The sequence below is a fragment of the Vitis vinifera genome, chromosome 4 (genome assembly GCF_030704535.1).
Source record: "Vitis vinifera cultivar Pinot Noir 40024 chromosome 4, ASM3070453v1".
Classification (NCBI taxonomy): domain Eukaryota; kingdom Viridiplantae; phylum Streptophyta; class Magnoliopsida; order Vitales; family Vitaceae; genus Vitis; species Vitis vinifera.
In genome coordinates, this window is record NC_081808.1 from 2,599,262 (window position 1) to 2,619,712 (window position 20,451).

The 20,451-nt window shown below is 36.5% G+C and overlaps 3 protein-coding genes across 8 annotated transcripts; 1 reads left to right on the forward strand and 2 right to left on the reverse strand.

Moving 5' to 3' along the window:
- Positions 1 to 265: 265 nt before the first annotated feature.
- On the forward strand, positions 266 to 6,639 carry LOC100256073 (uncharacterized). Of its 3 annotated transcripts, none has more exons than XR_009465473.1 (5): positions 266 to 485; positions 563 to 620; positions 927 to 1,296; positions 3,472 to 6,173; positions 6,362 to 6,639. XR_009465473.1 is itself a non-coding variant. In XM_010650173.3 (5 exons), the coding sequence occupies exons 3-4, from the start codon at positions 938 to 940 to the stop codon at positions 5,693 to 5,695; spliced, it is 2,583 nt and encodes an 860-aa protein (XP_010648475.1). In that variant the 5' UTR covers positions 351 to 485; positions 563 to 620; positions 918 to 937; the 3' UTR covers positions 5,696 to 5,728; positions 6,362 to 6,639. The 3 variants fall into 3 exon arrangements, 2 of the variants coding, with proteins under 2 accessions (XP_010648475.1, XP_019074960.1); XM_010650173.3 differs by having other exon boundaries at positions 351 to 485; positions 918 to 1,296; positions 3,472 to 5,728; XM_019219415.2 differs by having other exon boundaries at positions 362 to 486; positions 565 to 620; positions 3,472 to 5,728.
- Positions 6,640 to 6,865: 226 nt separating this feature from the next.
- Positions 6,866 to 14,806, reverse strand: LOC100250928 (uncharacterized). Of its 4 annotated transcripts, none has more exons than XM_010650178.3 (9): positions 14,336 to 14,806; positions 14,056 to 14,124; positions 13,560 to 13,793; positions 13,130 to 13,238; positions 12,803 to 12,848; positions 12,083 to 12,168; positions 10,878 to 10,936; positions 7,923 to 8,054; positions 6,866 to 7,205 (listed from the first exon to the last, which is right to left on the reverse strand). In XM_010650178.3, exons 2-8 carry the CDS (start codon positions 14,115 to 14,117, stop codon positions 7,952 to 7,954), a joined length of 699 nt encoding a protein of 232 aa, XP_010648480.1. In that variant the 5' UTR covers positions 14,118 to 14,124; positions 14,336 to 14,806; the 3' UTR covers positions 6,866 to 7,205; positions 7,923 to 7,951. The 4 variants fall into 4 exon arrangements, 3 of the variants coding, with proteins under 3 accessions (XP_010648480.1, XP_010648479.1, XP_019074961.1); XM_010650177.3 differs by having other exon boundaries at positions 14,056 to 14,157; positions 14,336 to 14,791; XM_019219416.2 differs by having other exon boundaries at positions 14,056 to 14,179; positions 14,336 to 14,787.
- Positions 14,807 to 15,122: 316 nt separating this feature from the next.
- Positions 15,123 to 20,060, reverse strand: LOC100264531 (uncharacterized). Its single transcript, XM_002283590.4, has 5 exons — positions 19,474 to 20,060; positions 19,104 to 19,340; positions 18,751 to 18,819; positions 16,048 to 16,240; positions 15,123 to 15,836 (listed from the first exon to the last, which is right to left on the reverse strand). The coding sequence occupies exons 1-5, from the start codon at positions 19,879 to 19,881 to the stop codon at positions 15,409 to 15,411; spliced, it is 1,335 nt and encodes a 444-aa protein (XP_002283626.1). The 5' UTR covers positions 19,882 to 20,060; the 3' UTR covers positions 15,123 to 15,408.
- Between the last annotated feature and the right edge of the window lie 391 nt (positions 20,061 to 20,451).

Consider the following 20,451-nt stretch of genomic DNA (forward strand, 5'->3'; position numbering starts at 1 on the left):
TCAGCCAAACAAACAAACACCACAAATCTATTTGATAACTTAATTAATTAAGTTATCAAATGAGTATATAAGTTATTAAATTAATAACTTTAGATTTCAACAAAGGTTAAAATTCTCATTATGGGTTTTGAGGGATGTACAAAACAGTGGACTGTAAAGAACTTGAAAAAGGGATATGTGATTGATTTTATTCATATTTTTATAGGATTTTTCCGTACGAAAAATTAATATAAAAGGAAAACCAAATAAAATATTAATTTGATCCAAATGCTACCTATACACCCATCAAGACTAAACCTTACCGAAATTATTTCTTTAATTTTTTTTTTCATAAAAGAATTAAAAATAAGAAACGGTGGGGAGGGGTATTGTGGGAACACAAAACCCTATCAGATAAGAAGTGGGTTGCAGGTTAATTTCTCTTCCTCGATCACGGATTTACGATCTCGTTCTCCAACTCGCACCCAGTCGCTATAACCATACAGGTATCGCAATCTTTCTTCCTCCTCCTTCCTAAATCTCTTTTTTTTTTCGCTCCCCTAACCCTACCTACTTTTTGCAGGTTTTTTTTTGTCTGTGGGCTACGCTTGCTTGTTCTTAATTTGATTCTGCAGTTCAAGGTTGGTTAAATTTCTATCCATTGCTTATATTTTCCTCTTTCCTTGGAATTTTTGAATTTAGGTTTTCCTGAAACATTTCAGTTTCAAATTTGTGGTTTTTAACTTTTTACCCGAATATGAGTTTTCCCGTATGCAACCTCCGGGCTTTTATCTGCGACCTCCGATCTCCTACCTCCTGGAGATTTTTTTTTTTTTTTTTAATTATTGACCTCCGATCTCCTGGTTCATTTTTTTGTTTTTTTGTTTTTTTTATCAAAATTTGTTGTACGACGAATAAAATACTCATGTTATCAATAGTAACAACAGGTGTGGGTGAGATGTACAACGGAATTGGGCTGCAAACCCCAAGGGGGTCGGGAACCAATGGATACATACAAACCAATAAGTTCTTTGTTAGACCAAAGAGTGGAAAGGTTGCCTATGATAGTGGCAAGGGATTTGAGGGTGACCAGGGTACTGCTGGTGTAACAAAGAAGCCCAATAGAGATATATTGGAACATGACAGGAAACGTCAGATTCAGCTCAAGCTCGTGGTGCTTGAAGATAAGCTCGTTGATCAGGGATACACTGATGCTGAAATCTCAGAGAAACTTGAGGAAGCCAGAAAAACTTTGGAAGCTGCTGCAGCGTCTGAGGCTGGTGGTGGGGCCTCTGCCATAGGTGTCTCTGACAAGAAGTAAGTAATTGATTCCTGTTGTATTAACTAGATATTATTCTTTTAGTAGTTCAAATTGTTATTGAAGTGCTCCAACTAGTCATTTTAGAAGATGGTTTAATTCATTGTCTAAATTTTCGTAGTTTACAATGATACTTTGATGGTATTGTGAGTATTCTGAATCTAAGAATTTGTTTCTAGTTCTATTTCTTTTTATTTTACCTCTTGTGTTGCTATGTCATTGATGACTTTATTTGCTATGGTTGATTGAATCTATTGTGGACTTGATCTGTAATGTTAATCTTAAATGGACTAGCTCTTTGTGTGTCACAACACCATCCCCTCCTCTCCTTTTGGTTTTTGTTCAAGCTAGAAGCAGCTTTTGTAGGTTCAAGAAGATTTGGCAAGTTTGACCACCTTTGCTGGGTAGTTTTTGATGTTTTGACATTATCAGTATTTCACAATCGTTGCTGTTTATGTCTCATCTCTACATCCTTTTTGTCCTTTGTCTTAGTAAAAAAAGGGGAGAGGTTACTGGCTTACTTAAACCTTTGTTATGTTTTCTTTCTCTTTGAACCAAAAATGGTTACAATTGTTTTTTCACAGTTATTAGCTTAAGAAAACTCTAATCCAAACTCTATTGGTGTCTTTCTGTTGGAATTTTAAATTTTTAAGGCTCCCTTCCATCATATAGTATAGCTTGATGCAAAGTGTTTTGGTGAATAATAATGATGAATTTTATATTTTTGTGGGGAAATTTCTCAACTTTACAACCCAAAATTGAAGTAAAACATTCCCTTTTGCCACCAGTTCTTTGCTATTTTCCAATTATATTTTATTTGGTTTTTGGTATTTAAGAAAGGTGGAGCAAAGGATGGGCTTGCAATTGGGAAGGTTGAATGCAATTTTAATAATGAGGGCTTGGCTGGTAATCTTAAGAAAAAAAATTGCTCAGTGACGGGTTGGCTTGCAATCTTGATATTGGAAAGGCATATAACTATTCCAATTGGGAATTTCTATTGTTAGTTTTGGGAAAAATGTGTTTTGGATAAAATTTGTTGAGTAACATTACAAGATGAACTTTCCTTGAATCTTGAAACCTTTATATTAATTAATGGTTTATGCAGCCCATCAGTACCTATATATAGGCATTTTGAGCTTAAACAAATGAGTTTAGCCAATAAATCAAGCATGCCCTATTAAGCCAAATATGCTAATTATATACGGCGAGAGCCACGTGTAGCCAAGGTGAGTCATCAATGTCATTGCTTTTCTTATATTCAAATGCCCCATTACCCAAAATGGCATTCCAGAACCTTCTTAATGCTAATAAAGTAAATAAACAAACGCCAAGGCATGCTATTAAAGATTATGCAGATCAACAAATGTCTCACAAGCATTGGGGTGGAAGCCATTTTCAAGGAAACATCAACAACCTGCTACCCTTTTGGCTTACTCAAGATTATGCTTTCTCTGGTCTTATGATTGACAATGTGGCCTTTGTTATGGAATTGTAATGTCTCCATATTGGCCTTGATCATATATGCTGTGATCATAATTATATGCCTCACAATGCAATGGACTTGGTAGACTGATTACATGTTCCATTCTGGTTGGCTAAATATGATGAGCTGATGAGCGCAGTAGCACACTTGGGTTAAAACTACTGGATGCTGGGATTGATTCCAGAGAAGGAACAGGCATGAACACTGAAGAAATGGGCCCTTGAGGCCTGGCTCAAGTGGTAAAGGGATGGGGGAGGGTTTGTGGAAGGTTCCAGGTTCAAGTCCCAATAGGGACAAAATTTACCTATTAAAAAAAAAAAAAAGAACACTGAAAAAATGGTTAGGTTATGGAGCTGGTAGATTTCTTCATTGTTCAGTGTTTTCTGCGGAGGCTGGGATTTATTTATTAGGCTTCTATGTACTTTTTTTCCTTTCTATTCTTAAATGGTTAGGCTTTTGGTTCTTTATTTTATTTTTCCAAATGGTTTTGAGGCATTGTCCTATGTGAAACTATATGAATGGTGTCTGCTTTCCTTGTGCTTTTTTGTCCCGAGTTTGGTGAAAGTTGACAATTTTGATTGGTTTCGTCATTTTGTGCTTTGATTTAATGCACTTGATAGCTGTATGATTTATACTCTGTGATCATGGAAAGAAAATTGATGTTAATAATTGACTATGGTGGTTTCTTCAGGGTTTCGAATACACAGACCCATCAAATTGCTGCTAGAAAAGAGAAGCAGATGGAAACCTTGAGAGCTGCTCTTGGTATAAGCATGCCAGAAGTTGATGTGCAAAAACAGGACAAAGTCCTTGATTCAGGCACTGAAGAGGTGGATGATGATAAACCAAGAAACACCCAAAAAGATGATGAAAATGATGAAAGCATGCACTATGAAAAAGATGAAGCTTTCCAAGATAGGGAGATCATGAGGGAAAGACAAACAACCAAACGCAAGCAGCAAGACAGCAAGAAGAGAAGAGATGGAGATGATCCTTCTGATACAGATAGTGGTGGAAAGCATGGAAAGGCTATTAAGAAAAGTTATATTAGGAGTGGCTCAGTTGATGATTCTGATGTTGACACTGAGAAGAATAAAAAAACTTTGAAGTCTGAGAAAAACAGAAGACATAAGAGTGGTGCCACTGATGATTCTGATTTTGACACTGACAGTGGTGGAAAACAGAAAAAAGGAATTAAGAAGTCTTTCAAGAGTAATTCAGTTGATTCTGATTTTGACACTGAGAAGAAGCAAAAAACTTCAAAATTTAAGAAAAGCAAAAGGCATGACAGTGATGATTCAGGTTCTGATGATGATTTTGATGTGCGGAGTTCCAAAAAGGAAGCTGAGAAGCATGTCAAAGCTCATAAAAGGCATGACTCAGATGATTCATATTCTGATGATGGTGTACCTATCAGTAAAACTCAAAAAGGGAAGCAGCATATGAAAGCAAGCAGACGGCATGATTCTGATGATGAATATGATACTGATAGTGAGAAGGAAAAGAGAAGAAACCAAGTGGAAAAACAGAGGAATCGGCTGAGTGGGAGCCGCAGCAGAACAGAGAGAAACAGTACTTATAAGGAGGATCACAAGAAGACTGACAAAAGACATGGGAGTGGTGGAAGGTATGTTGCTTATAGTGATTCAGATTCTGATAGAGCTAAAATACACCAAAAGGAAAACATTGAGACCAATGAAAGGCATGGGAGTGGAGGAAGGTATGTTGCTTATAGTGATTCTGGCTCTGACAAAGCTAAAAAACACACAAAGGAAAGCATTGAGCAAAATAGGAAAAATAGAAAGCATGGTGTTGGCAGGGATGATTCTAGTGAAAAAAGAATAGGGAAGAGTAGAAGGCATGACAGTGATGAGGACAGCTCTGATCGTGATGACAGGTATGATGGGAAAATTACTAAGCGCAAAGCAACAGAAAAGGACCCAGAGTCTTCCACTGATGATAGTGATGACAGTATCAGTGATGATTCTAAGGAGGAAAGCAGCGACAGTGATTCAGGCAGCAGTAGTAGTGATTACAAACATGAGAGAAAAGATATGAATAAGTCCATGAGGAAAAGCAAAAGTGGTGATGGAGCTGATGTGAACGCCAAAGGTGAGCGCGGTGCGTATGGAAGTGATCATAGAAGAAAGGAAAGAAGTGATCTCTACAATGATGATGATGGTGGATTGGGTGCATTGAAGAACTTAGAGAACAAACTGTACCAGTCGAGGGGAAATATTATGCATGGATCTGGCTATGGAAATCAAGAAATAACAAAAGGTAAAAGAAAGCTTGAAGATGGACAGGATGAGCAGCCAGAGTCAAAGTCTAGAAATCGAAATTCAGGGAAAGAGGTGATGCAGAAGAGGGAACATCGGAAGGAAACTAAAGTTGAATTTGAGTCAAATAGTAGACCAGACAAGAGTAAGGATGATCAGAAGAGAGAAGATTATTCAAGGTTGACTCGATCTGGAGGAGGGAATTATCAGGATGATGTAAAAGATGGAGGCAGAATTCGAGGTAAAGATGATGAGCCATGGCATGGAAGTAGGAGGAATGACAGGGATCATGAAAACCATGGGGGAAAACGAAAGCATGGTAGGGATGAAGAGGAGGATAGAAGGAGAACACACAACAGAGATGAAGAAAAGAGACTTGAGTATAGAAGGCATGAAAAAGATGAGGAAGAGAGGCAGCATGCAGGTAGAAGGCATGAAAAAGATGAGGAAGAGAGGCAGCATGCAGGTAGAAGGCACCGAAGTGAGGAGGAAGAAAGGCAGGCAAGCAGAAGGAATGAAAGTGATGAACGAATGTATTCATCAAAGAGAGGTAGGGATGATGATTCTCGATCCAGTAAGAGAAGAAGGTATGAGAGTGACAATAGCGATGACGATTTGGCAAGGCGTCGAAAATGAAACTGCTTGATCTTCAATCTGGAGGTATCCATGGTGAGTGGATCAGATGCGAACTTAATATGTTTTCTTTTCTAAGTCCTTGAAATTTGTCTAGATAAATATTTTGAGTGCCTCCTACAACTGTGTAGATCACCTTTTTAAGTTAAGTAGCAGCAGCAACAATTTAATATAGCTTGTTGGGGTTCTTGCCACTGCCCTGAATCAGGTTTCTGCATTAGGTTGAGCACTGTCAGCACTTGCTTATTATCCACCAATGACAATGTTTATCTAACCTATTGAATAATAGCGCAAGCATGTTACTTGCAGTAACAGTTGATGGCCATGTATTTTATAGGGAAGCAGCGTTCACTTTTTATTGTAGTGGGCTTAAGTGGTTAACATTGCTGGTGGAATTTTTATACCATGCATTCCATCAAACAATACTTTCTTCGCCTTGTGAATGCCATGTGATTACACCAACCTCTATAGTCTCTAGTAGGTTAGTGTTCTGGCTTTAATTTATTGCTATCATCCTCAATAAATGATGAAAGTCTTTCTGATAAGCATGAAAGTGTTGTGATTTTCAGTTAGAACATCTCCAATCTCCTTCTTTATCCTAATGCGGATTATCAAATCCATTGATCCATCATGATACTGATCTTTGTGATTTTTCTTTGGATGTTGCAGTTTTCTTAATTTGGTCGGAGTTGATTTATCTGTAACCGTGTTAAAGCTGGCTAAAGCCGAAGTGATGCAGTGTGAAGCAGAGTGAGGTTGGGAATGTATGAATGCGACTCTCTTCCGTACCTCCCTCTCCTCTCTGAATTCTGAAACCTGTTTGTAATGCGAGTTAACATATCTTGCCGTTTAATGTTTCAATGGATTGATTGCTATGTAGATTAATTGTTTTCATTTGGTCCTTGCTTTGTGACTCTTATAAAATGATAGGGAAACTCCTTTTAGTCTGGCCTGTTTAAATGGATTATGCCATCATATTCAGCCATCCAACATGTCAGGCAACACAGGAATGCCTTTTCCTGGGGCCAACTGTGACTTTTTGTTGAAACAATTTTGGTTAATATACCGTTCTACTTACTTGCCAGTTTTGGCAGCTACAGCAAGCACGACCTGCTCCAAATGACCCTCCCCTTGAACTTATATAGGAAGCGGGACGTAATACTTTGTGATTGGTTTTCTTGTTCTGGCCAGCAAATATCTCTGTCATTTCTTTTTTGTATTATTATTATTATTATTTAAATCATAATATCTCAGGACTTGTAAAATTCACTTAAAAATACACAGTATCTTAGGACTAGTGAAATTCACTTAACAATACACAGAATGTGAATTGTAAATCAATATATAAACCAAATATGTGGTACTACCCGAAAGTGAACTTCGCATAGCTTCTCATGGCACTCCTTTGATGCACAGCTTCATCAAATAACTTGTGGGGAAAAGGCACATCCTTTGCGAGACAAAGGACTTGTCATGGCTATAGGCCATCTTCATTTAGTGAAGTAAAAGTCATCTGTGAATGCATACATAAAGGTTACGAAATGATGAAAAACCCTGGAAATTTCAAGAGCATAATATAAGTGGGGTGAAGTTACTGTGATGCAGTCTCTTCTGAAGGCTATATTTTTCTTAGAGATAAAAAATACATTTTCATCTATTTCCATTATGAGGACAAGAACTGACCTGTAACATTTACCATTATCTATTATTCATAGAACCTTCAACAATCCTATTGGGAGATGCCATGCCATAGTATCTAGGACAACACTCTATGTCCAATCATTACTAATCAGTAAAAGTATGTCCAGTGTATAGATACTTGCCTATCCTAATATATGTTCTCAGCATTTGATTGAAATGGTAATACATTGAGAAATGAGAGGATATGATATTACATAAGGTCATGTTTGGAATGCTGGAATAAAGAAGAGGAATGATAAATCAATTCTATTTCTTATTCATTCATGTGTTTGTTACGGAAACCAAATCCCACTTTATCTAGGACTTTGATTTTTCTTTTCTACATGATTATGATTTCCCTCCATTCCTGTCCTATTCCCACATACCAAATGCACCCTAATGAGCTATAGCATATTCATCGCCTATTCTTTGTGTGGTAGTGTATGGTAAGCCTGATTGGGCCAGAATTCATGCTGCAACGTCCATTGTAAATTTAGAAAAACAAACAAGGAGAATGAAACAAAAACTGCCATGAGATCAAGCAACTTACTTGACCATGCAGGTATCATCAAACCGCATTCAGGAAGAAAATTCACATTTCTGTTGAACCCAATTGTCATAGTCTCGTATTAATTGCTGCAAAAGCAATGGAACTAGCCTGTCCAGTAGCGCTTGCATCACTCTGTATGTCACCACATTTTTCACTGTTTAGATTTGAAAAAAAATGTAGTAGAACAAACTGAGCATAAGGAATGACAAAGTCCCTGGACTGAATCCATGTGCAATGACCTAATTTTGAATGTATGGGTGTAACACCATACATTTAAAAATAATCATAGAAGAAAAATAAGTCAATAAATAAATACATGACAGCATAAATATTATTTTTGTTGAATTTAACATACCAGATAAAGATAAAAAGAGGGAAGACAGAGAGAGATAGAAGAGACAAAGCAAATTAGAATAACAAATTTAACATTACATTAAAAATTTTAAGTAGGTATCTAATTCTCTTTTGGTGAACGTGATTCCATGGGTGATTTTCAAATGGGCGTTGATGAAAAGGATATATTCACCTGGGAGACTTTAGAGAGGAGCTTGAATGCTACATTTCTTGTGTTGGTTCCAAAAACAGTTGGAGCAGGGGATATTAAAGACTTTTAAACCCATCAGTTTAGCTGGCAGGCTGTATACGCTACTGGCTAAGATCTTAGCTAACAGGCTCAAAAAAGTTGGTATAAAATATTTTTGTGAAAGCGAGACGATTTTTACATGCCGTCCTCACCAATGAGGCCATTGAGTCCAGAGTAAAAAGTTCCAAGGCCAAAAGCGATTCATAAATTGGATATAAATGTCTATGATTATGTTAATTCGGTTAGGGAACTGCTACAACCATTTTTTAATAGAACCTTTATTCCTCACAAAGATTCCCCACAATCATAGACTTACATTCAAAGTTTCAGCCTATAAACCTATTCCCATTTGACCCGACCCTCAACAATCTCAAACCAAGGGAAATTTTTTTAAGTTATCTTGATTTGAGACACCAATCTCATCAGAATTCTAAAGATAGATAGGCAGTAGGTAGGGAGTTGTACTAAGCAAGTGGAATCAAAGAAGTACAAGATGGAAAATGAATAGATGCCATCCTCAAAAGGAAGTCCTGATAATACTGAGCATTAACTTTCCATGGATATTGATTCGAGCCCTTAACCACACTGTTGAAACCCCACTCCTTACTGTGTTAACCTTTAGTATTCTTAATCACCTGATCCCATAGGGACCAATTTCCTCTAGGGAACCACCATAACCATTTGCTAATGGAAGCCTTCTCCACATCCAACAGATCCAGAAAATCTGCCCAATCTTTTGCTTCTTCTCCCACTGAAATTCTTCCAGGCGAGTGAGTACTAGTGAGAGATTGTTTTTAGTAAGCGCAATGAGTCAAGAGCATCTTTACTTCATGCCAATTCCCTTCCTTATTTGATTTTATTTTAGGATGCAACTTGGCTCAGATTTCCCTTTCACAGCTTGAAGCTGGATAGCTTGAAGTTTAAGAGCTATTGGAATTCCCTTTCTCAAGAGAGCTATCAGGCCTCTTCAACTAGACTAGAATAAAAAACTGCTGACTCGCATCCCCTTAATCTGAAACTCTCATAAGAAGAATGTAAATCGTGGAATTGATCGTCTTAGCCATTACATTAGGGTGACTCGATGACATGCTAAGTACAGACAATGGCATTGAATGCAAAGGCACTTTCTGGATAGACTAGGGTGTTTTGGATCCAATACCATGCCTCCTTCCCTATTGAATGGAGTTGCCCTATTGTTAACATTTTCTGAAAGAAGTCCTTCAACAAATCTACCAAGGAAGGAGTTAATTGCTTTCTAAGAAGGACTTTGCTTACCCCCTTTAGTATAATAGTAGTAGTAGTCTAGGAGATGGAAGATATGATTGGCTAAAGTACCATGAATTTCAACTGTAGGTAAAGTAGAAAATTGTGTGTGTTAAGTAGAGTCCCAATTCTATACCTCATTCAAAATTTAGCCTATAAACCTATTCCTGTTCAAGTAGGTGGTCTCTCCAACCATTGTCAATCTTAAACCACATGAAACATTCTTAAGTTTTCTTGATTTAAGAGGCCAACCTCACCAGAAAACTAAAGATAAATAGAAAGTAGGTAGGCATTTGTGCTAAGCACGTGGAGTCAAAGTAACCTTACCCTCTAAAAGCAAGTAGACATTCTTCTATCCATTTAGTTGTTTGGAGATCTTCTCCACAACTGGACCCCAAGAATGAGAGACTCTAGTATTACGGTATTACCTCTCAGTTTTCAGCCTGAACAGGGAGAGGGACAAATTGCTACCCCAGAAAAGAGGCCAATCTTCTAACATGATGGTGGATCAATATTGATGCGCACTGACATGTTTTTATCTATGTTTCTTAAGGTCAAACACCAAAAAAGTTCACAAATGAGCTTAATATTGTTCACTCTTTATCTATTGTATAGAAAAAAATGGTGTCATCTGTAAACTACAAAATTAGAGGTTGTCACTCTATCCTTCCCAGCCTCAAAGGCCCCACAACAAGACCACTTTCTTCAGCCCTTGAGATCATCCTAGTGAGCAGATCTATTGTAATAACGAACAAGAATGGGGAAAGAGGATCACCCTGGCGAATTTCATTGGAAGCTCCAAGCCTACCTTTGCCATTCTCATTAACTAGTACTGCAACACTAACGGGCTAAATGCACCCCTTCCCCTTTAAAGAAGATCTGATCAAGAAAACCTCAGTCTACATAATTGCAGCCATTTGGAAGGTCATCCTCTCCCTTTTTTAACCTTTTTGCTGCTGATGGCTTTGTGCTGTGCATCTAGAACCTAGCACTTTGGCTGGTTAAATACATAAGTCAACAGATATCAAAATTCATCATTGAGCAACTATCAGTAAATAGATCCCTAAGTAGACAAACTGTTGTTTAACTTTAGTCATTGCATTACTTACAGATTTCCAGGGCCCTCAACAGCAGATATCGGCAGCAAAGTAAATGGCTTAGTGTAGATCTGCACATTGTGGTTACATGATTGAATTGCTAGTAATAATTGTCAAAACTATTGAAAGCTTAAACAAGCTCATGAAGATACATAACGAGAGGACAGTAAAAGTCTAAAATAAACAAATTGTTTCACTTGGAATAAAATGGTAACTTTTTCCTTATATAAAATCTTTTTGGTATCTCATGCCCACAAATTCTCAATTTTCCTTGTACTTGTCATAACTATAAAGATGATATGTGTGCCATTCCTCTTTGGACATTTTTCCAATTTCGAGAGTATTTTAGCCCTTTTAACCAAATGTCTCATTATTTTATCCCTTTTAATCAAATAACCCTATAAAAATTGGATCTATCTAAAAAAAAAAGAAAAAAAAAGAGATAAATATAAGTCATCCAACTTCCTTTTATCTTCATCATCTAGGAATAGGAGATTAAAAAAGTCTCGCTTAAGTATGAGAATTTCCCAAATTTGATAGGATCTCATATCTAAGAAAGCTAAGGACTTTCCAAGCTACATTTACCTAAATATGATAATCTTATACTTGGATATAAATATCTATTTCTTAAGATTTCAATGACCCAAAATTCATCCATTACCATCCTATCGTTCAGAGTATTAGATTTTTATCCTTTCATGTTCCCATACCTGTTCCTATACCTGCTTTTTGGAGCAAGATTCTAAACTTTTATTTGGATGGTAGAACTTAGATGAGCATAGAAGCGGATATATTACTGGTTTTGAAACATAACATCACAATGCGCTACGCTAGGCTCTAAGATATCAATTTTCTCTATCATTCAATTGGTCAAAACTATATAACAAATTAATTTTTGAGTGTATACAAATTCTAATGTGGATTTCCATCAGTTCAAGAATAAACTTCCTCAAGCAATCTAGCTATTGATAGAGGAATAATGACATGTGAAACCATATCGTGTCATTTACAAACCATTGCATTAAGGTGGCCCTATATTAGTTTTCATGTTTCAGTAGTGTTAATGTTATTTTAATCATCTCTCTCTGTGTAAGGGCTTTTACTGAAATTAAAGCATCAAAATAATATTCATCCTGGAAGGATGCCGCCTTGAAAAGGCCACAACCTACAAGTGCTTAAAAATAAATTTTAAAAATATAAAGGATGATATAAACAACCTCAAGAGCGAGATTCAACTCCACGTCAATATCCAAAAATGGCTCAGAATTATTTGTGTCCCATGTAATTTGATTTCTCATGGATGCTGCAAGTAGAAAGCAAAAATCAAGTAAAAATCTTTTGCATAACTCACCTATTGCTTGAGAATAAAAATAAATACCATATAGCACATAGAATGGGTTCATAGGTAGAAACTAAATGGTGAAACTCCAATGGATATGGGTCCAAAGAGATCTAGAAAGGGCTTCCCATTTCAATGGGAAAGCTATCCACCTTGCCATAGGTACTATGGCATCTCAGTCAATCCCTTGTAAATAATATGCAAATTTTAACTTGTTGACTGAGAATTTGAGGTTACCAACAGTTCAAATGTTGTCGAACAGATTTGAAGGTGTCTATTTTCTTCAGACACTCCAATTTAAAAAACGGTTTATCCCTACATCAGTAGAACTGAAGCTAACTAAAAATTTCCTTTTCCATACATCAAATTTCACTCACCAAATAGAAATCTGTGCCTTGTTTAGTTAATAAGCAGTAACCAAGAGTTGTTAGGATTTCCAGAAGATGTCATTTGCTTGATAAGAAATAAAATAGAATATTGAAAATTCAAGTGGTTGAAGCTGAAGCAGCTAGTTTTGAAGTAAAGAAAAGCAGCAACTGCAGTGGAAGAGTTAGAGCTGAAAAGAGGATTCTTCATCCAAGTAGATCTGAAAATATACCTGAAAAATGCTTATTTTGGCGTTCCATGATTTCGGAACCCTCAAACTGCAAGGCACAATGGAAACGGATAAATATGAACAGAGACCCTTTTAGAAGTATCATTTGTTATATGCTATGATGCAAGTACTTAACAGACACACAAATATAAAGAAAGAGAAAAAGGTGCAATTGTTTAGTCTAAAACATGAAAATGTGAACAATGCTGAATGTCAGAAACAGTAAGAGGATTGAAGAAACTCAAAGCTTTGCATGGATCATCAATTTCATCAATTGTTTATACTTCTGTTACCGCCTACTTTTTTAAGACTTTGCAGATAGGGCCTCACCGTGCATGATAACATTTCAACTGTACAAACTTCACTTGTTGAGGTAACTCGTAAGTCAACCACAGGAACCACTTCAAAGTTCAGAAGTTGAATTCTTGGCAGGGTGCACCTGTAAGGAATGCTAGTCAAAAAACAACAATAATTTATTTATGTATTTTGTTTCTTTCTTTATGTATTTTGAGAAGAAAGAAATAATATTATTATACCAGAAAAAGGAAGTAAAAGAAAGGAAGAGAGATTCTTCAAGCAAGAGCATAAAATGCAACCCAAGCTTACTGATAGAGCAATAGACTGCTGTACTAATTGTCAAACCTCCATGGTCCTCTTCTTCCCCAAGAAGTAGATTAAAGAAACAAAAACTGAAATTCCAACTAGAATATCACCACCATATTTGTGTCTATGGATGTAAACAAGAAGAGAGGTAAAGGACCTGTATAAGTCTGAACCAAGAGACTGAAAACTTTTCAAGGCTTTTGCATTCAAGATTGCTTCAACACCAGATGGGTCACTCAAAAATTCCCGTATGTGAAAGGTCTTGCCCCCTGAACCCACATCATAATTTGGCAACCCAATTCTTTCCTTCCTTGTGGCAAATAAATAAGCTTTCTTTTGCTTTGAATCCGACAAATTGGCTTTATGTACCTTGATGACTTGGATTCTCCTCCTGAAAAAATGTTTGATTTAACACACCCCAACAAACCAAAAATGAAGCACAAACAGAATAAGGTAGTTAGAACAGCAAGCAGCTCTGGAAGCTTAAGGTTAGCAAGAAACTTACAAATTAAAGCAAATTAAAACCAAATATGGCAAAAATTAAAACCCCATATGCAAAACAACTCCCCTGATGTCAAGCACTTTCTTCTACTGATACAATTTCTATACAGAGTAAGACAATGAACAATAAATGAATACAGAAAGGAAGCAACCTGGTGAGCTTGGGAAGAGCAAAAGATAGAAATGCAGGCCCAGTCGTAGCAGTAGCTTCCATCTTCACCCTACATTTATACAGAGATTATCACTCCCTGAACCTACATTCCAACAACACCAAGTCTGATTTGTTCATTTTATTTATTTGTACAAGAAGTATTGATGAAAAACAGTATGATTAGTAAGCAAACAAATCAACCAGACTATTCCAGAAAAAATAAAAACTCCGAGATAATTTTCAATAGATAAATACTATGAGTGTCTGAAAATTGAATTTACCGAATTTTCGCAAGCGTCCTGGAGATTGAAACAGAAGCAGAGAGAGCTGCCTACTGCCGGTACCGCCGCTCTTCCGCCGCAAACCATGGAAAATGGCAAGCTTGTCCGGTGACAAAGCCACGGGCCATCGGGTAATGATCAGATCAATTGTACATATGCCAAATATAAATAAATAAAAAATAAAAATAGAAAAAACCTCCGGTATATTATCCGGCTTCAAGGAGGATTTTATAGCCAGATGGCCTTTTCTAGGCAAAACATCAAACTTCTATGGTCTCTTTTCCGCCACATCGGATGGAGCTCCGGTTATATTAGATGGTGTTTGGATATCCACTTTCAGAGACTGGATTCTGGAAAAAAATTTCATTCTACGAAAATCTCTTTTTTATTTCCCTCTTGCCTTTCAAGTTCCAACCACATTGATATAAATTTTTGTTTTTTCAAATTACAAGCTGATGCTTGAAAAAATTCGCCATGTTTTTATGTTTAGAATAAGAAGAATATGTCAAAAAAAAAAAAATATTAATTTTAATAATTCTAAAAAACTCCAATTATTTTTTCATTTTACTCCGTAATATAAAAAAATAAAATAAAAATGCATAGTAAAATCTAAACAGTGGAATAAAAATATAAATACATAAAATCAGATCTTTTTAATTTTTTTTTTCTAACCCAGGAACCCTCCAGGTTCAAAATCTTAAGACTTCTCAAGATCAAACTCTCAAAATACTAACCATCCCATAACAACCAATATCGAGTAAATTCATTAATAAATATGGATTTAATATTGTAATAAAAATAATCTTATTGCTTAATACTTATATATTATTTATTTGGACCGAATCTTATTTCTTTATACATTTATCCCTACAAATAATCTGAATTTAAAATTAAGTATGAAAACTACTCGGAGCATTTTCCTATTTTATCAGATTTTGCTAAAAGATTTGGAGACAATGAATGGTGGGAAAATTGTTCTTTGAGACATGTGAAATGAATAATCAATCATATGACCAGAACCACAAGACCCCATCTGTAAGCATTTCACCTACTCTGCTCTTCCCATCTGATTCTCAACCTTTCTGGATCACCCTGAGCTTAGCGCTCCGGCTCCGACGATTCAATCTCTCTTCCTCTTCAGATGGTGTGATCGGTCTTTTTGTGAGGATTGTTCCATTCCACCCTTGTACCATCTGTTTAATCCATGCTTCTTTTTCATCATTGTCATTTCTGATGTTTCTCAAATCTTTCCCACATCCCTCTTGCCCACCCCCTTCTCCACTCTCATCTTCCCCATTGCTGTTGATGATGTCCAGAAAAGTCTGTTTCACAATCCTGTCCTCCAAACTGTGGAAGGAAATGACAGCAAGTCTGCCCCCAGGGGTGAGGCATTCGAAACAAGCATAGAGGGAATCCTCCAGCGTCTTGAGTTCATCATTAACAGCTATCCTCAAAGCTTGAAACACCCGGGTTGCAGTCTTTATCCACCCTTGTCTCCCACCTGTTGCAATTAAGTTATACATCAAGCAAGGATATACAGTGTTACAAAGCTCCAAGGCTCCCTAGAATGGTAAAGCAAAATATTTGGGAACAGTATCATGGTAATAGGTGGATACATTGGTTGTGCATGAGAAAGGTAACTTCGCTTTAAAAGGAGAAAGGAAAATCAAAAGCCAAGACAAAGCTACATAAACAATAGAGAGGAAACCCACCTCTTGTTCTGGGTGTTGTCTTGCGAATAAGATCCACCAATTCACCAGTAGAATGCAACCCACCGAACAGACGGGCCTTAACAATCTTGTTCTGAAGAGAGCGCCAGTTGCTTTCCTCCCCATACTCCCTCAGGATTCGCCCGACTTCAGTATCAGGCCAAGAATTCAATATGTCTTCTGCTGTCAGACTTGCCTGTCACAGGCCTGTTTGAATCAGTTAAATGAGAGAAATTTAATGAAGATTCTGAAGCAAGCAAAAGTGAGGGCTCACATACAATGACATAGGACTTCAATAACTGACTATGTTAAGAGACTTCTAGATTGGAATCAATGACTTGACCCTTATAAACAAATAAATAAATGAGAGAACATATAGGGATAGAATTAACGAGTATGTTATCTATCAAAGAGGGGGACACTGAAACCACCCCATATAAGTGAGCACTATTATTCTCCTTAATGGGAGCGTTTATCTGCAGTGAGCATGACATGCTTTTCCTTTGGTCCCTGAGCTGAAACTTCTCACCCTTCCTTAAAAGTCCTTTTTTGCTGAATAACATTTGTTTTTTTGGGTGGTTTCTGATCGAAAAACCAAATTGTCTCAAAGACAATGAGTTCACTGTTTAAATTTGGTGCCTGATATTCTACCCTAAGTTGGGATAGGAGGATCCTGCCAAATGAACTGTCTTACAGAAAATCAAGCCTAAAGCTAGACAACAAAAACAATTACTCTTTGCTATCTCTTTCTAATCAACATTAATTACTTCCCCAACTGTGCCTTAAGTATTGATGAGATTAATTACCATATATTCAGTGTTAGTTCTACTCAGATCATTTTTTAACTTTTTTCTATTCTAAAGCACCTCTCCACAATTCTAACATAGAATTTATCCTTACTTCAGTTTCATCTATTAGAGTAATATCATTAACATATAGCATCGCCCTTGAACCTCTTCTAGCATGGATCCACTCAATTTGTAGACCTAAAAATAAGAAACGAAAAAAAAAGAAAAAAAAACTATGCTATTTGTTCCAAAGTTGACTTTACAGTCCACCTATGTCAAAAGTACCCTAGCCGACAAACTCCTTGCTTGTAAAGCATTTTACTTCTAAAACTTGCCATATTAAATCTCTAGGAACTTAACAAATGGTTGGTGATGATGATCACATGGTATGCCCAACAATCCTTCACAACCCTTTTACCACTTAAGGGCACCACATGCAGAGCTTTCTTCTTCTATTAATCTTTTATTAGCCATTGTGGCCCAAAGACAGCTTCCACAGTTTCATATTTAAGTGTTTCCTCAAGAACACACAGTTGTTCACAATATGATTCATGAATCTGATAACAAAATAATTTATGCGACTTTAGATATCTCCTTTATTTATTTATTTATTTTTAAATTAGAAATAATAAAATCATAGAGATGAATTAGTAAGTATTATCTTTCTTATTCCTATAAATAGGTGCTAAAAAAATTTCTGCTGTTTTCTTTGTTTTGATAGACAAAGAGAGTATGTTGACAAGAACCAATGTAAAAGAGGGTGCACACCCCTAGGACACTGGTAAAAGGCCAGAAAGAAACAATAAAATATTAGCAGGAGTTGGAACTGCCATATTAACAATGAAATTAAACAAAGAGAAATGTCAATACCAAAACTACCTCTAGACAAAAGAAAAAGAGAATGAGTAAAAACATCTTTTGAAGATGAACTGAACACAACATTACCAAGCTTGGCTAGATGACAGATGACTAGGTGCATGCCTAGGTGTCAGATCATAGATGTGAACAAAAGTGAATTATTTTTTTTCTTATTAGAACACAAGTGAATTATTAAATGTGCAGCTTCATTGATCTCAAATCCTAATTTAAGATTGAAGTTTTTATCCAACAAAACTAGTTAGACATGGATACTTATCAGTTTGACACATCCATGTAATAGAGTGATACACCAAAAAGGGATCCTATGGAAAGTCTAGGGGAACAAGTGCTCCCCCTTTGAAATTTGAAAGGGTCTAAATGCTTATCACTAGGCTAGATGAAGGAGATGTATACCCTTTTTGTGCCTCTCCCCCCAACTAAACTAATTTTCTGGCTCCACCACTAGTCCTCTCTTCCATTGTTGCATACTCCTGTTGTGAGTCTGTGAACAGGTATGTTACACATTTGTCTTATCATCCTCAATGTAGGTAGTTGACACATTTTAAAATGACCACATGAGTGATGTGACAAAGATTAGAAGTTTATGGTTCCCTCATCACAGATTGAGTAGTTAATCAATATTATTGGATAAATTTGGGAGAAGTTTCCTATGATTTTTGTTTTTGTATAAATTTCATACAAATCCTTTTCAATACTACATTAAAATTTATTAATAAAGAAAAATTCAGCCCAAGAAACTGTAATACCTGTCAGCATACCAATAAATGCCATGCATAGTTAATTTCAAAAATCATGAAAATATTGAAATTGTTGAAATAAACACAACTTAAAGCTCTATTGTTTGACCAAAAACAAGCAAAACCAGATGTTAGTAAGTTGCTAAGTTGTGTTCTCACACAATGATCATTTGACCCACATAATTGAAATTAACTTTTCCAATGAAATTCAATAAAGTAATATAGTAGCATATTTGCTCAAAAAGGATAAACAGGGTAAATCATTCACTAATAAAAACTCTAGAACGGCCAACAGCTCTTACTTGAGGATCCATTCGCATATCAAGAGGTCCATTAGCAAGCACACTGAACCCTCTTTCAGCATTATTCACCTGTGCAAAACCAAAGTCAGGAGCTAAAAAAAGGGCCACTATCACCCAATGCTAATTCAGAAACTAGACAGTCCAAATGAGCGAAGCTGAAGCAAGTGGACACTAATTGAAAAGGAACCTCTCCTGCCTAATTAATGCAACTATATGGGGATTTTCCAATGCATTCCTATTGAATTCCCATCCTCCCCCCACATCCTGAAAAAAGGAGGGAGGGGTATTCTTCCAAAGGATATAATGGCCACAAGCTTGACAAAGCAGCAATAAAATTGGCTTAGAAAGCAAACCTGCATGGATGACATTCCCAAGTCCATTAAGATCCCATCAACCCCAGAACTTAAGAGTTCCTCATCAACCTCTCTAAGCACGGATTTGATATTTTTGAAATTCCTCATAAAGGTATGTGCTTTCAAGTGAGAAGAATCGCCACACAGAGAACGGATCCGAGCTTGAGCCTTTTCATGTGCTATAGGATCAACATCCATTCCAACATATAGTTCCAATTCAGGATGAGCCTGAATAATCTGTTGTTTAATTTTATTTTATTAAAAAAAATTAAAACACATATCAGAAAGCTATGAAAATTCTAAAGACAATGCGAAGATCAGAACTCCTCCCATTCTATGATAGTTGTTATGGCCAGAAACAAATACTCACAGCGGAAGAATGCCCAGCAGCACCTAGGGTACAGTCGACGAAGGAACGCAGCGGGGATGAAGAAGAAGACGAAGAAAAAGAGGAGAAGACCTCGAGAACTTCACCAAGCATAACTGGGACATGGGTGGCAGTGCCTCCGTAGACCATAGCTTGCTCCTTATCAAACTCTCTATCGGAACGGGTCCTCTTCTTCAGCTTCTCTGCCAGTGATTCTGGCTTGGCAGTAACAATCCCACCCTTACCATTGCGCTGCTTCTTCTTCTTCTTGTTAATTTTAGTGATGGTGGTAGCATTTCTGAGAAAAAGTGAGGAGTGGGTGGGGCTTCCACAGAGAATACGAGTCCAGTGGAAATGGAATTTGGGTGGTGGTGATAATGAGGCCAACAAACTCAACTTGGGTGCTGCCATTCAACGTTGCAATTTCTGAATTTGAGAGACAACTACAAACTCCTCCCCTTTCGCTGGTTTAGGGTTTAAACTGGGCCAAGCCGGATAGGGTTCTGGCCGCCTCACTTGGGTTTTGCCTTCTAACCTGAGCTCGCACCCAAAGCCTTGGTGGCAAAAAATGGAAAAAAAAAAAAAAGGTTTAGGCATTATTATTTGAAACTCGTTGCCTTTTAATTTTCCTTTTTCTCTAAATTAAATTAAATCCTTATTTAAAAGTGTGTTTAAATATATCAGTCCAATATAAATTAAAAAAATCTAGAAGACGTTGCTTCGTTTGACTAATAATTGTATTTAAAAAATATGACTTTAATTAGACTTTAAAAATTTAAGTCTCCTAAAAAATCAAAAGACCTTTTTTTATTTATTAAGTTATCTACAGTATCAAAATGATATCTTAATCTCATTTATTTATCATTCGATATTGTTACACAAATATATTCAGATTTTTCTTTTTATTTTTTTATGCTTTTTTGTTGATTAATTGTTTGGGATTTTATTATCCTGTAAGAGAAAATGATAGAAAAAGAAATT

Excerpts from the sequence above, each read along its gene's own strand:
- LOC100264531 (XM_002283590.4), bottom strand. The coding sequence starts at position 19,881 with ATGGCAGCACCCAAGTTGAGTTTGTTGGCCTCATTATCACCACCACCC. Across the intron at positions 19,341-19,473 it reads CTGCTGGGCATTCTTCCGCT|ATTATTCAGGCTCATCCTGA; the intron begins GTGAGTATTTGT and ends ATTAAACAACAG. Across the intron at positions 18,820-19,103 it reads TGGGAATGTCATCCATGCAG|GTGAATAATGCTGAAAGAGG; the intron begins GTTTGCTTTCTA and ends GGTTTTGCACAG.
- LOC100250928 (XM_010650178.3), bottom strand. The coding sequence starts at position 14,117 with ATGGAAGCTACTGCTACGACTGGGCCTGCATTTCTATCTTTTGCTCTT. Across the intron at positions 13,794-14,055 it reads GCTCTTCCCAAGCTCACCAG|GAGGAGAATCCAAGTCATCA; the intron begins GTTGCTTCCTTT and ends ACATTTTTTCAG. Across the intron at positions 13,239-13,559 it reads CTTGGTTCAGACTTATACAG|GTGCACCCTGCCAAGAATTC; the intron begins GTCCTTTACCTC and ends CATTCCTTACAG.
- LOC100256073 (XM_010650173.3), top strand. The coding sequence starts at position 938 with ATGTACAACGGAATTGGGCTGCAAACCCCAAGGGGGTCGGGAACCAAT. Across the intron at positions 1,297-3,471 it reads ATAGGTGTCTCTGACAAGAA|GGTTTCGAATACACAGACCC; the intron begins GTAAGTAATTGA and ends TGGTTTCTTCAG.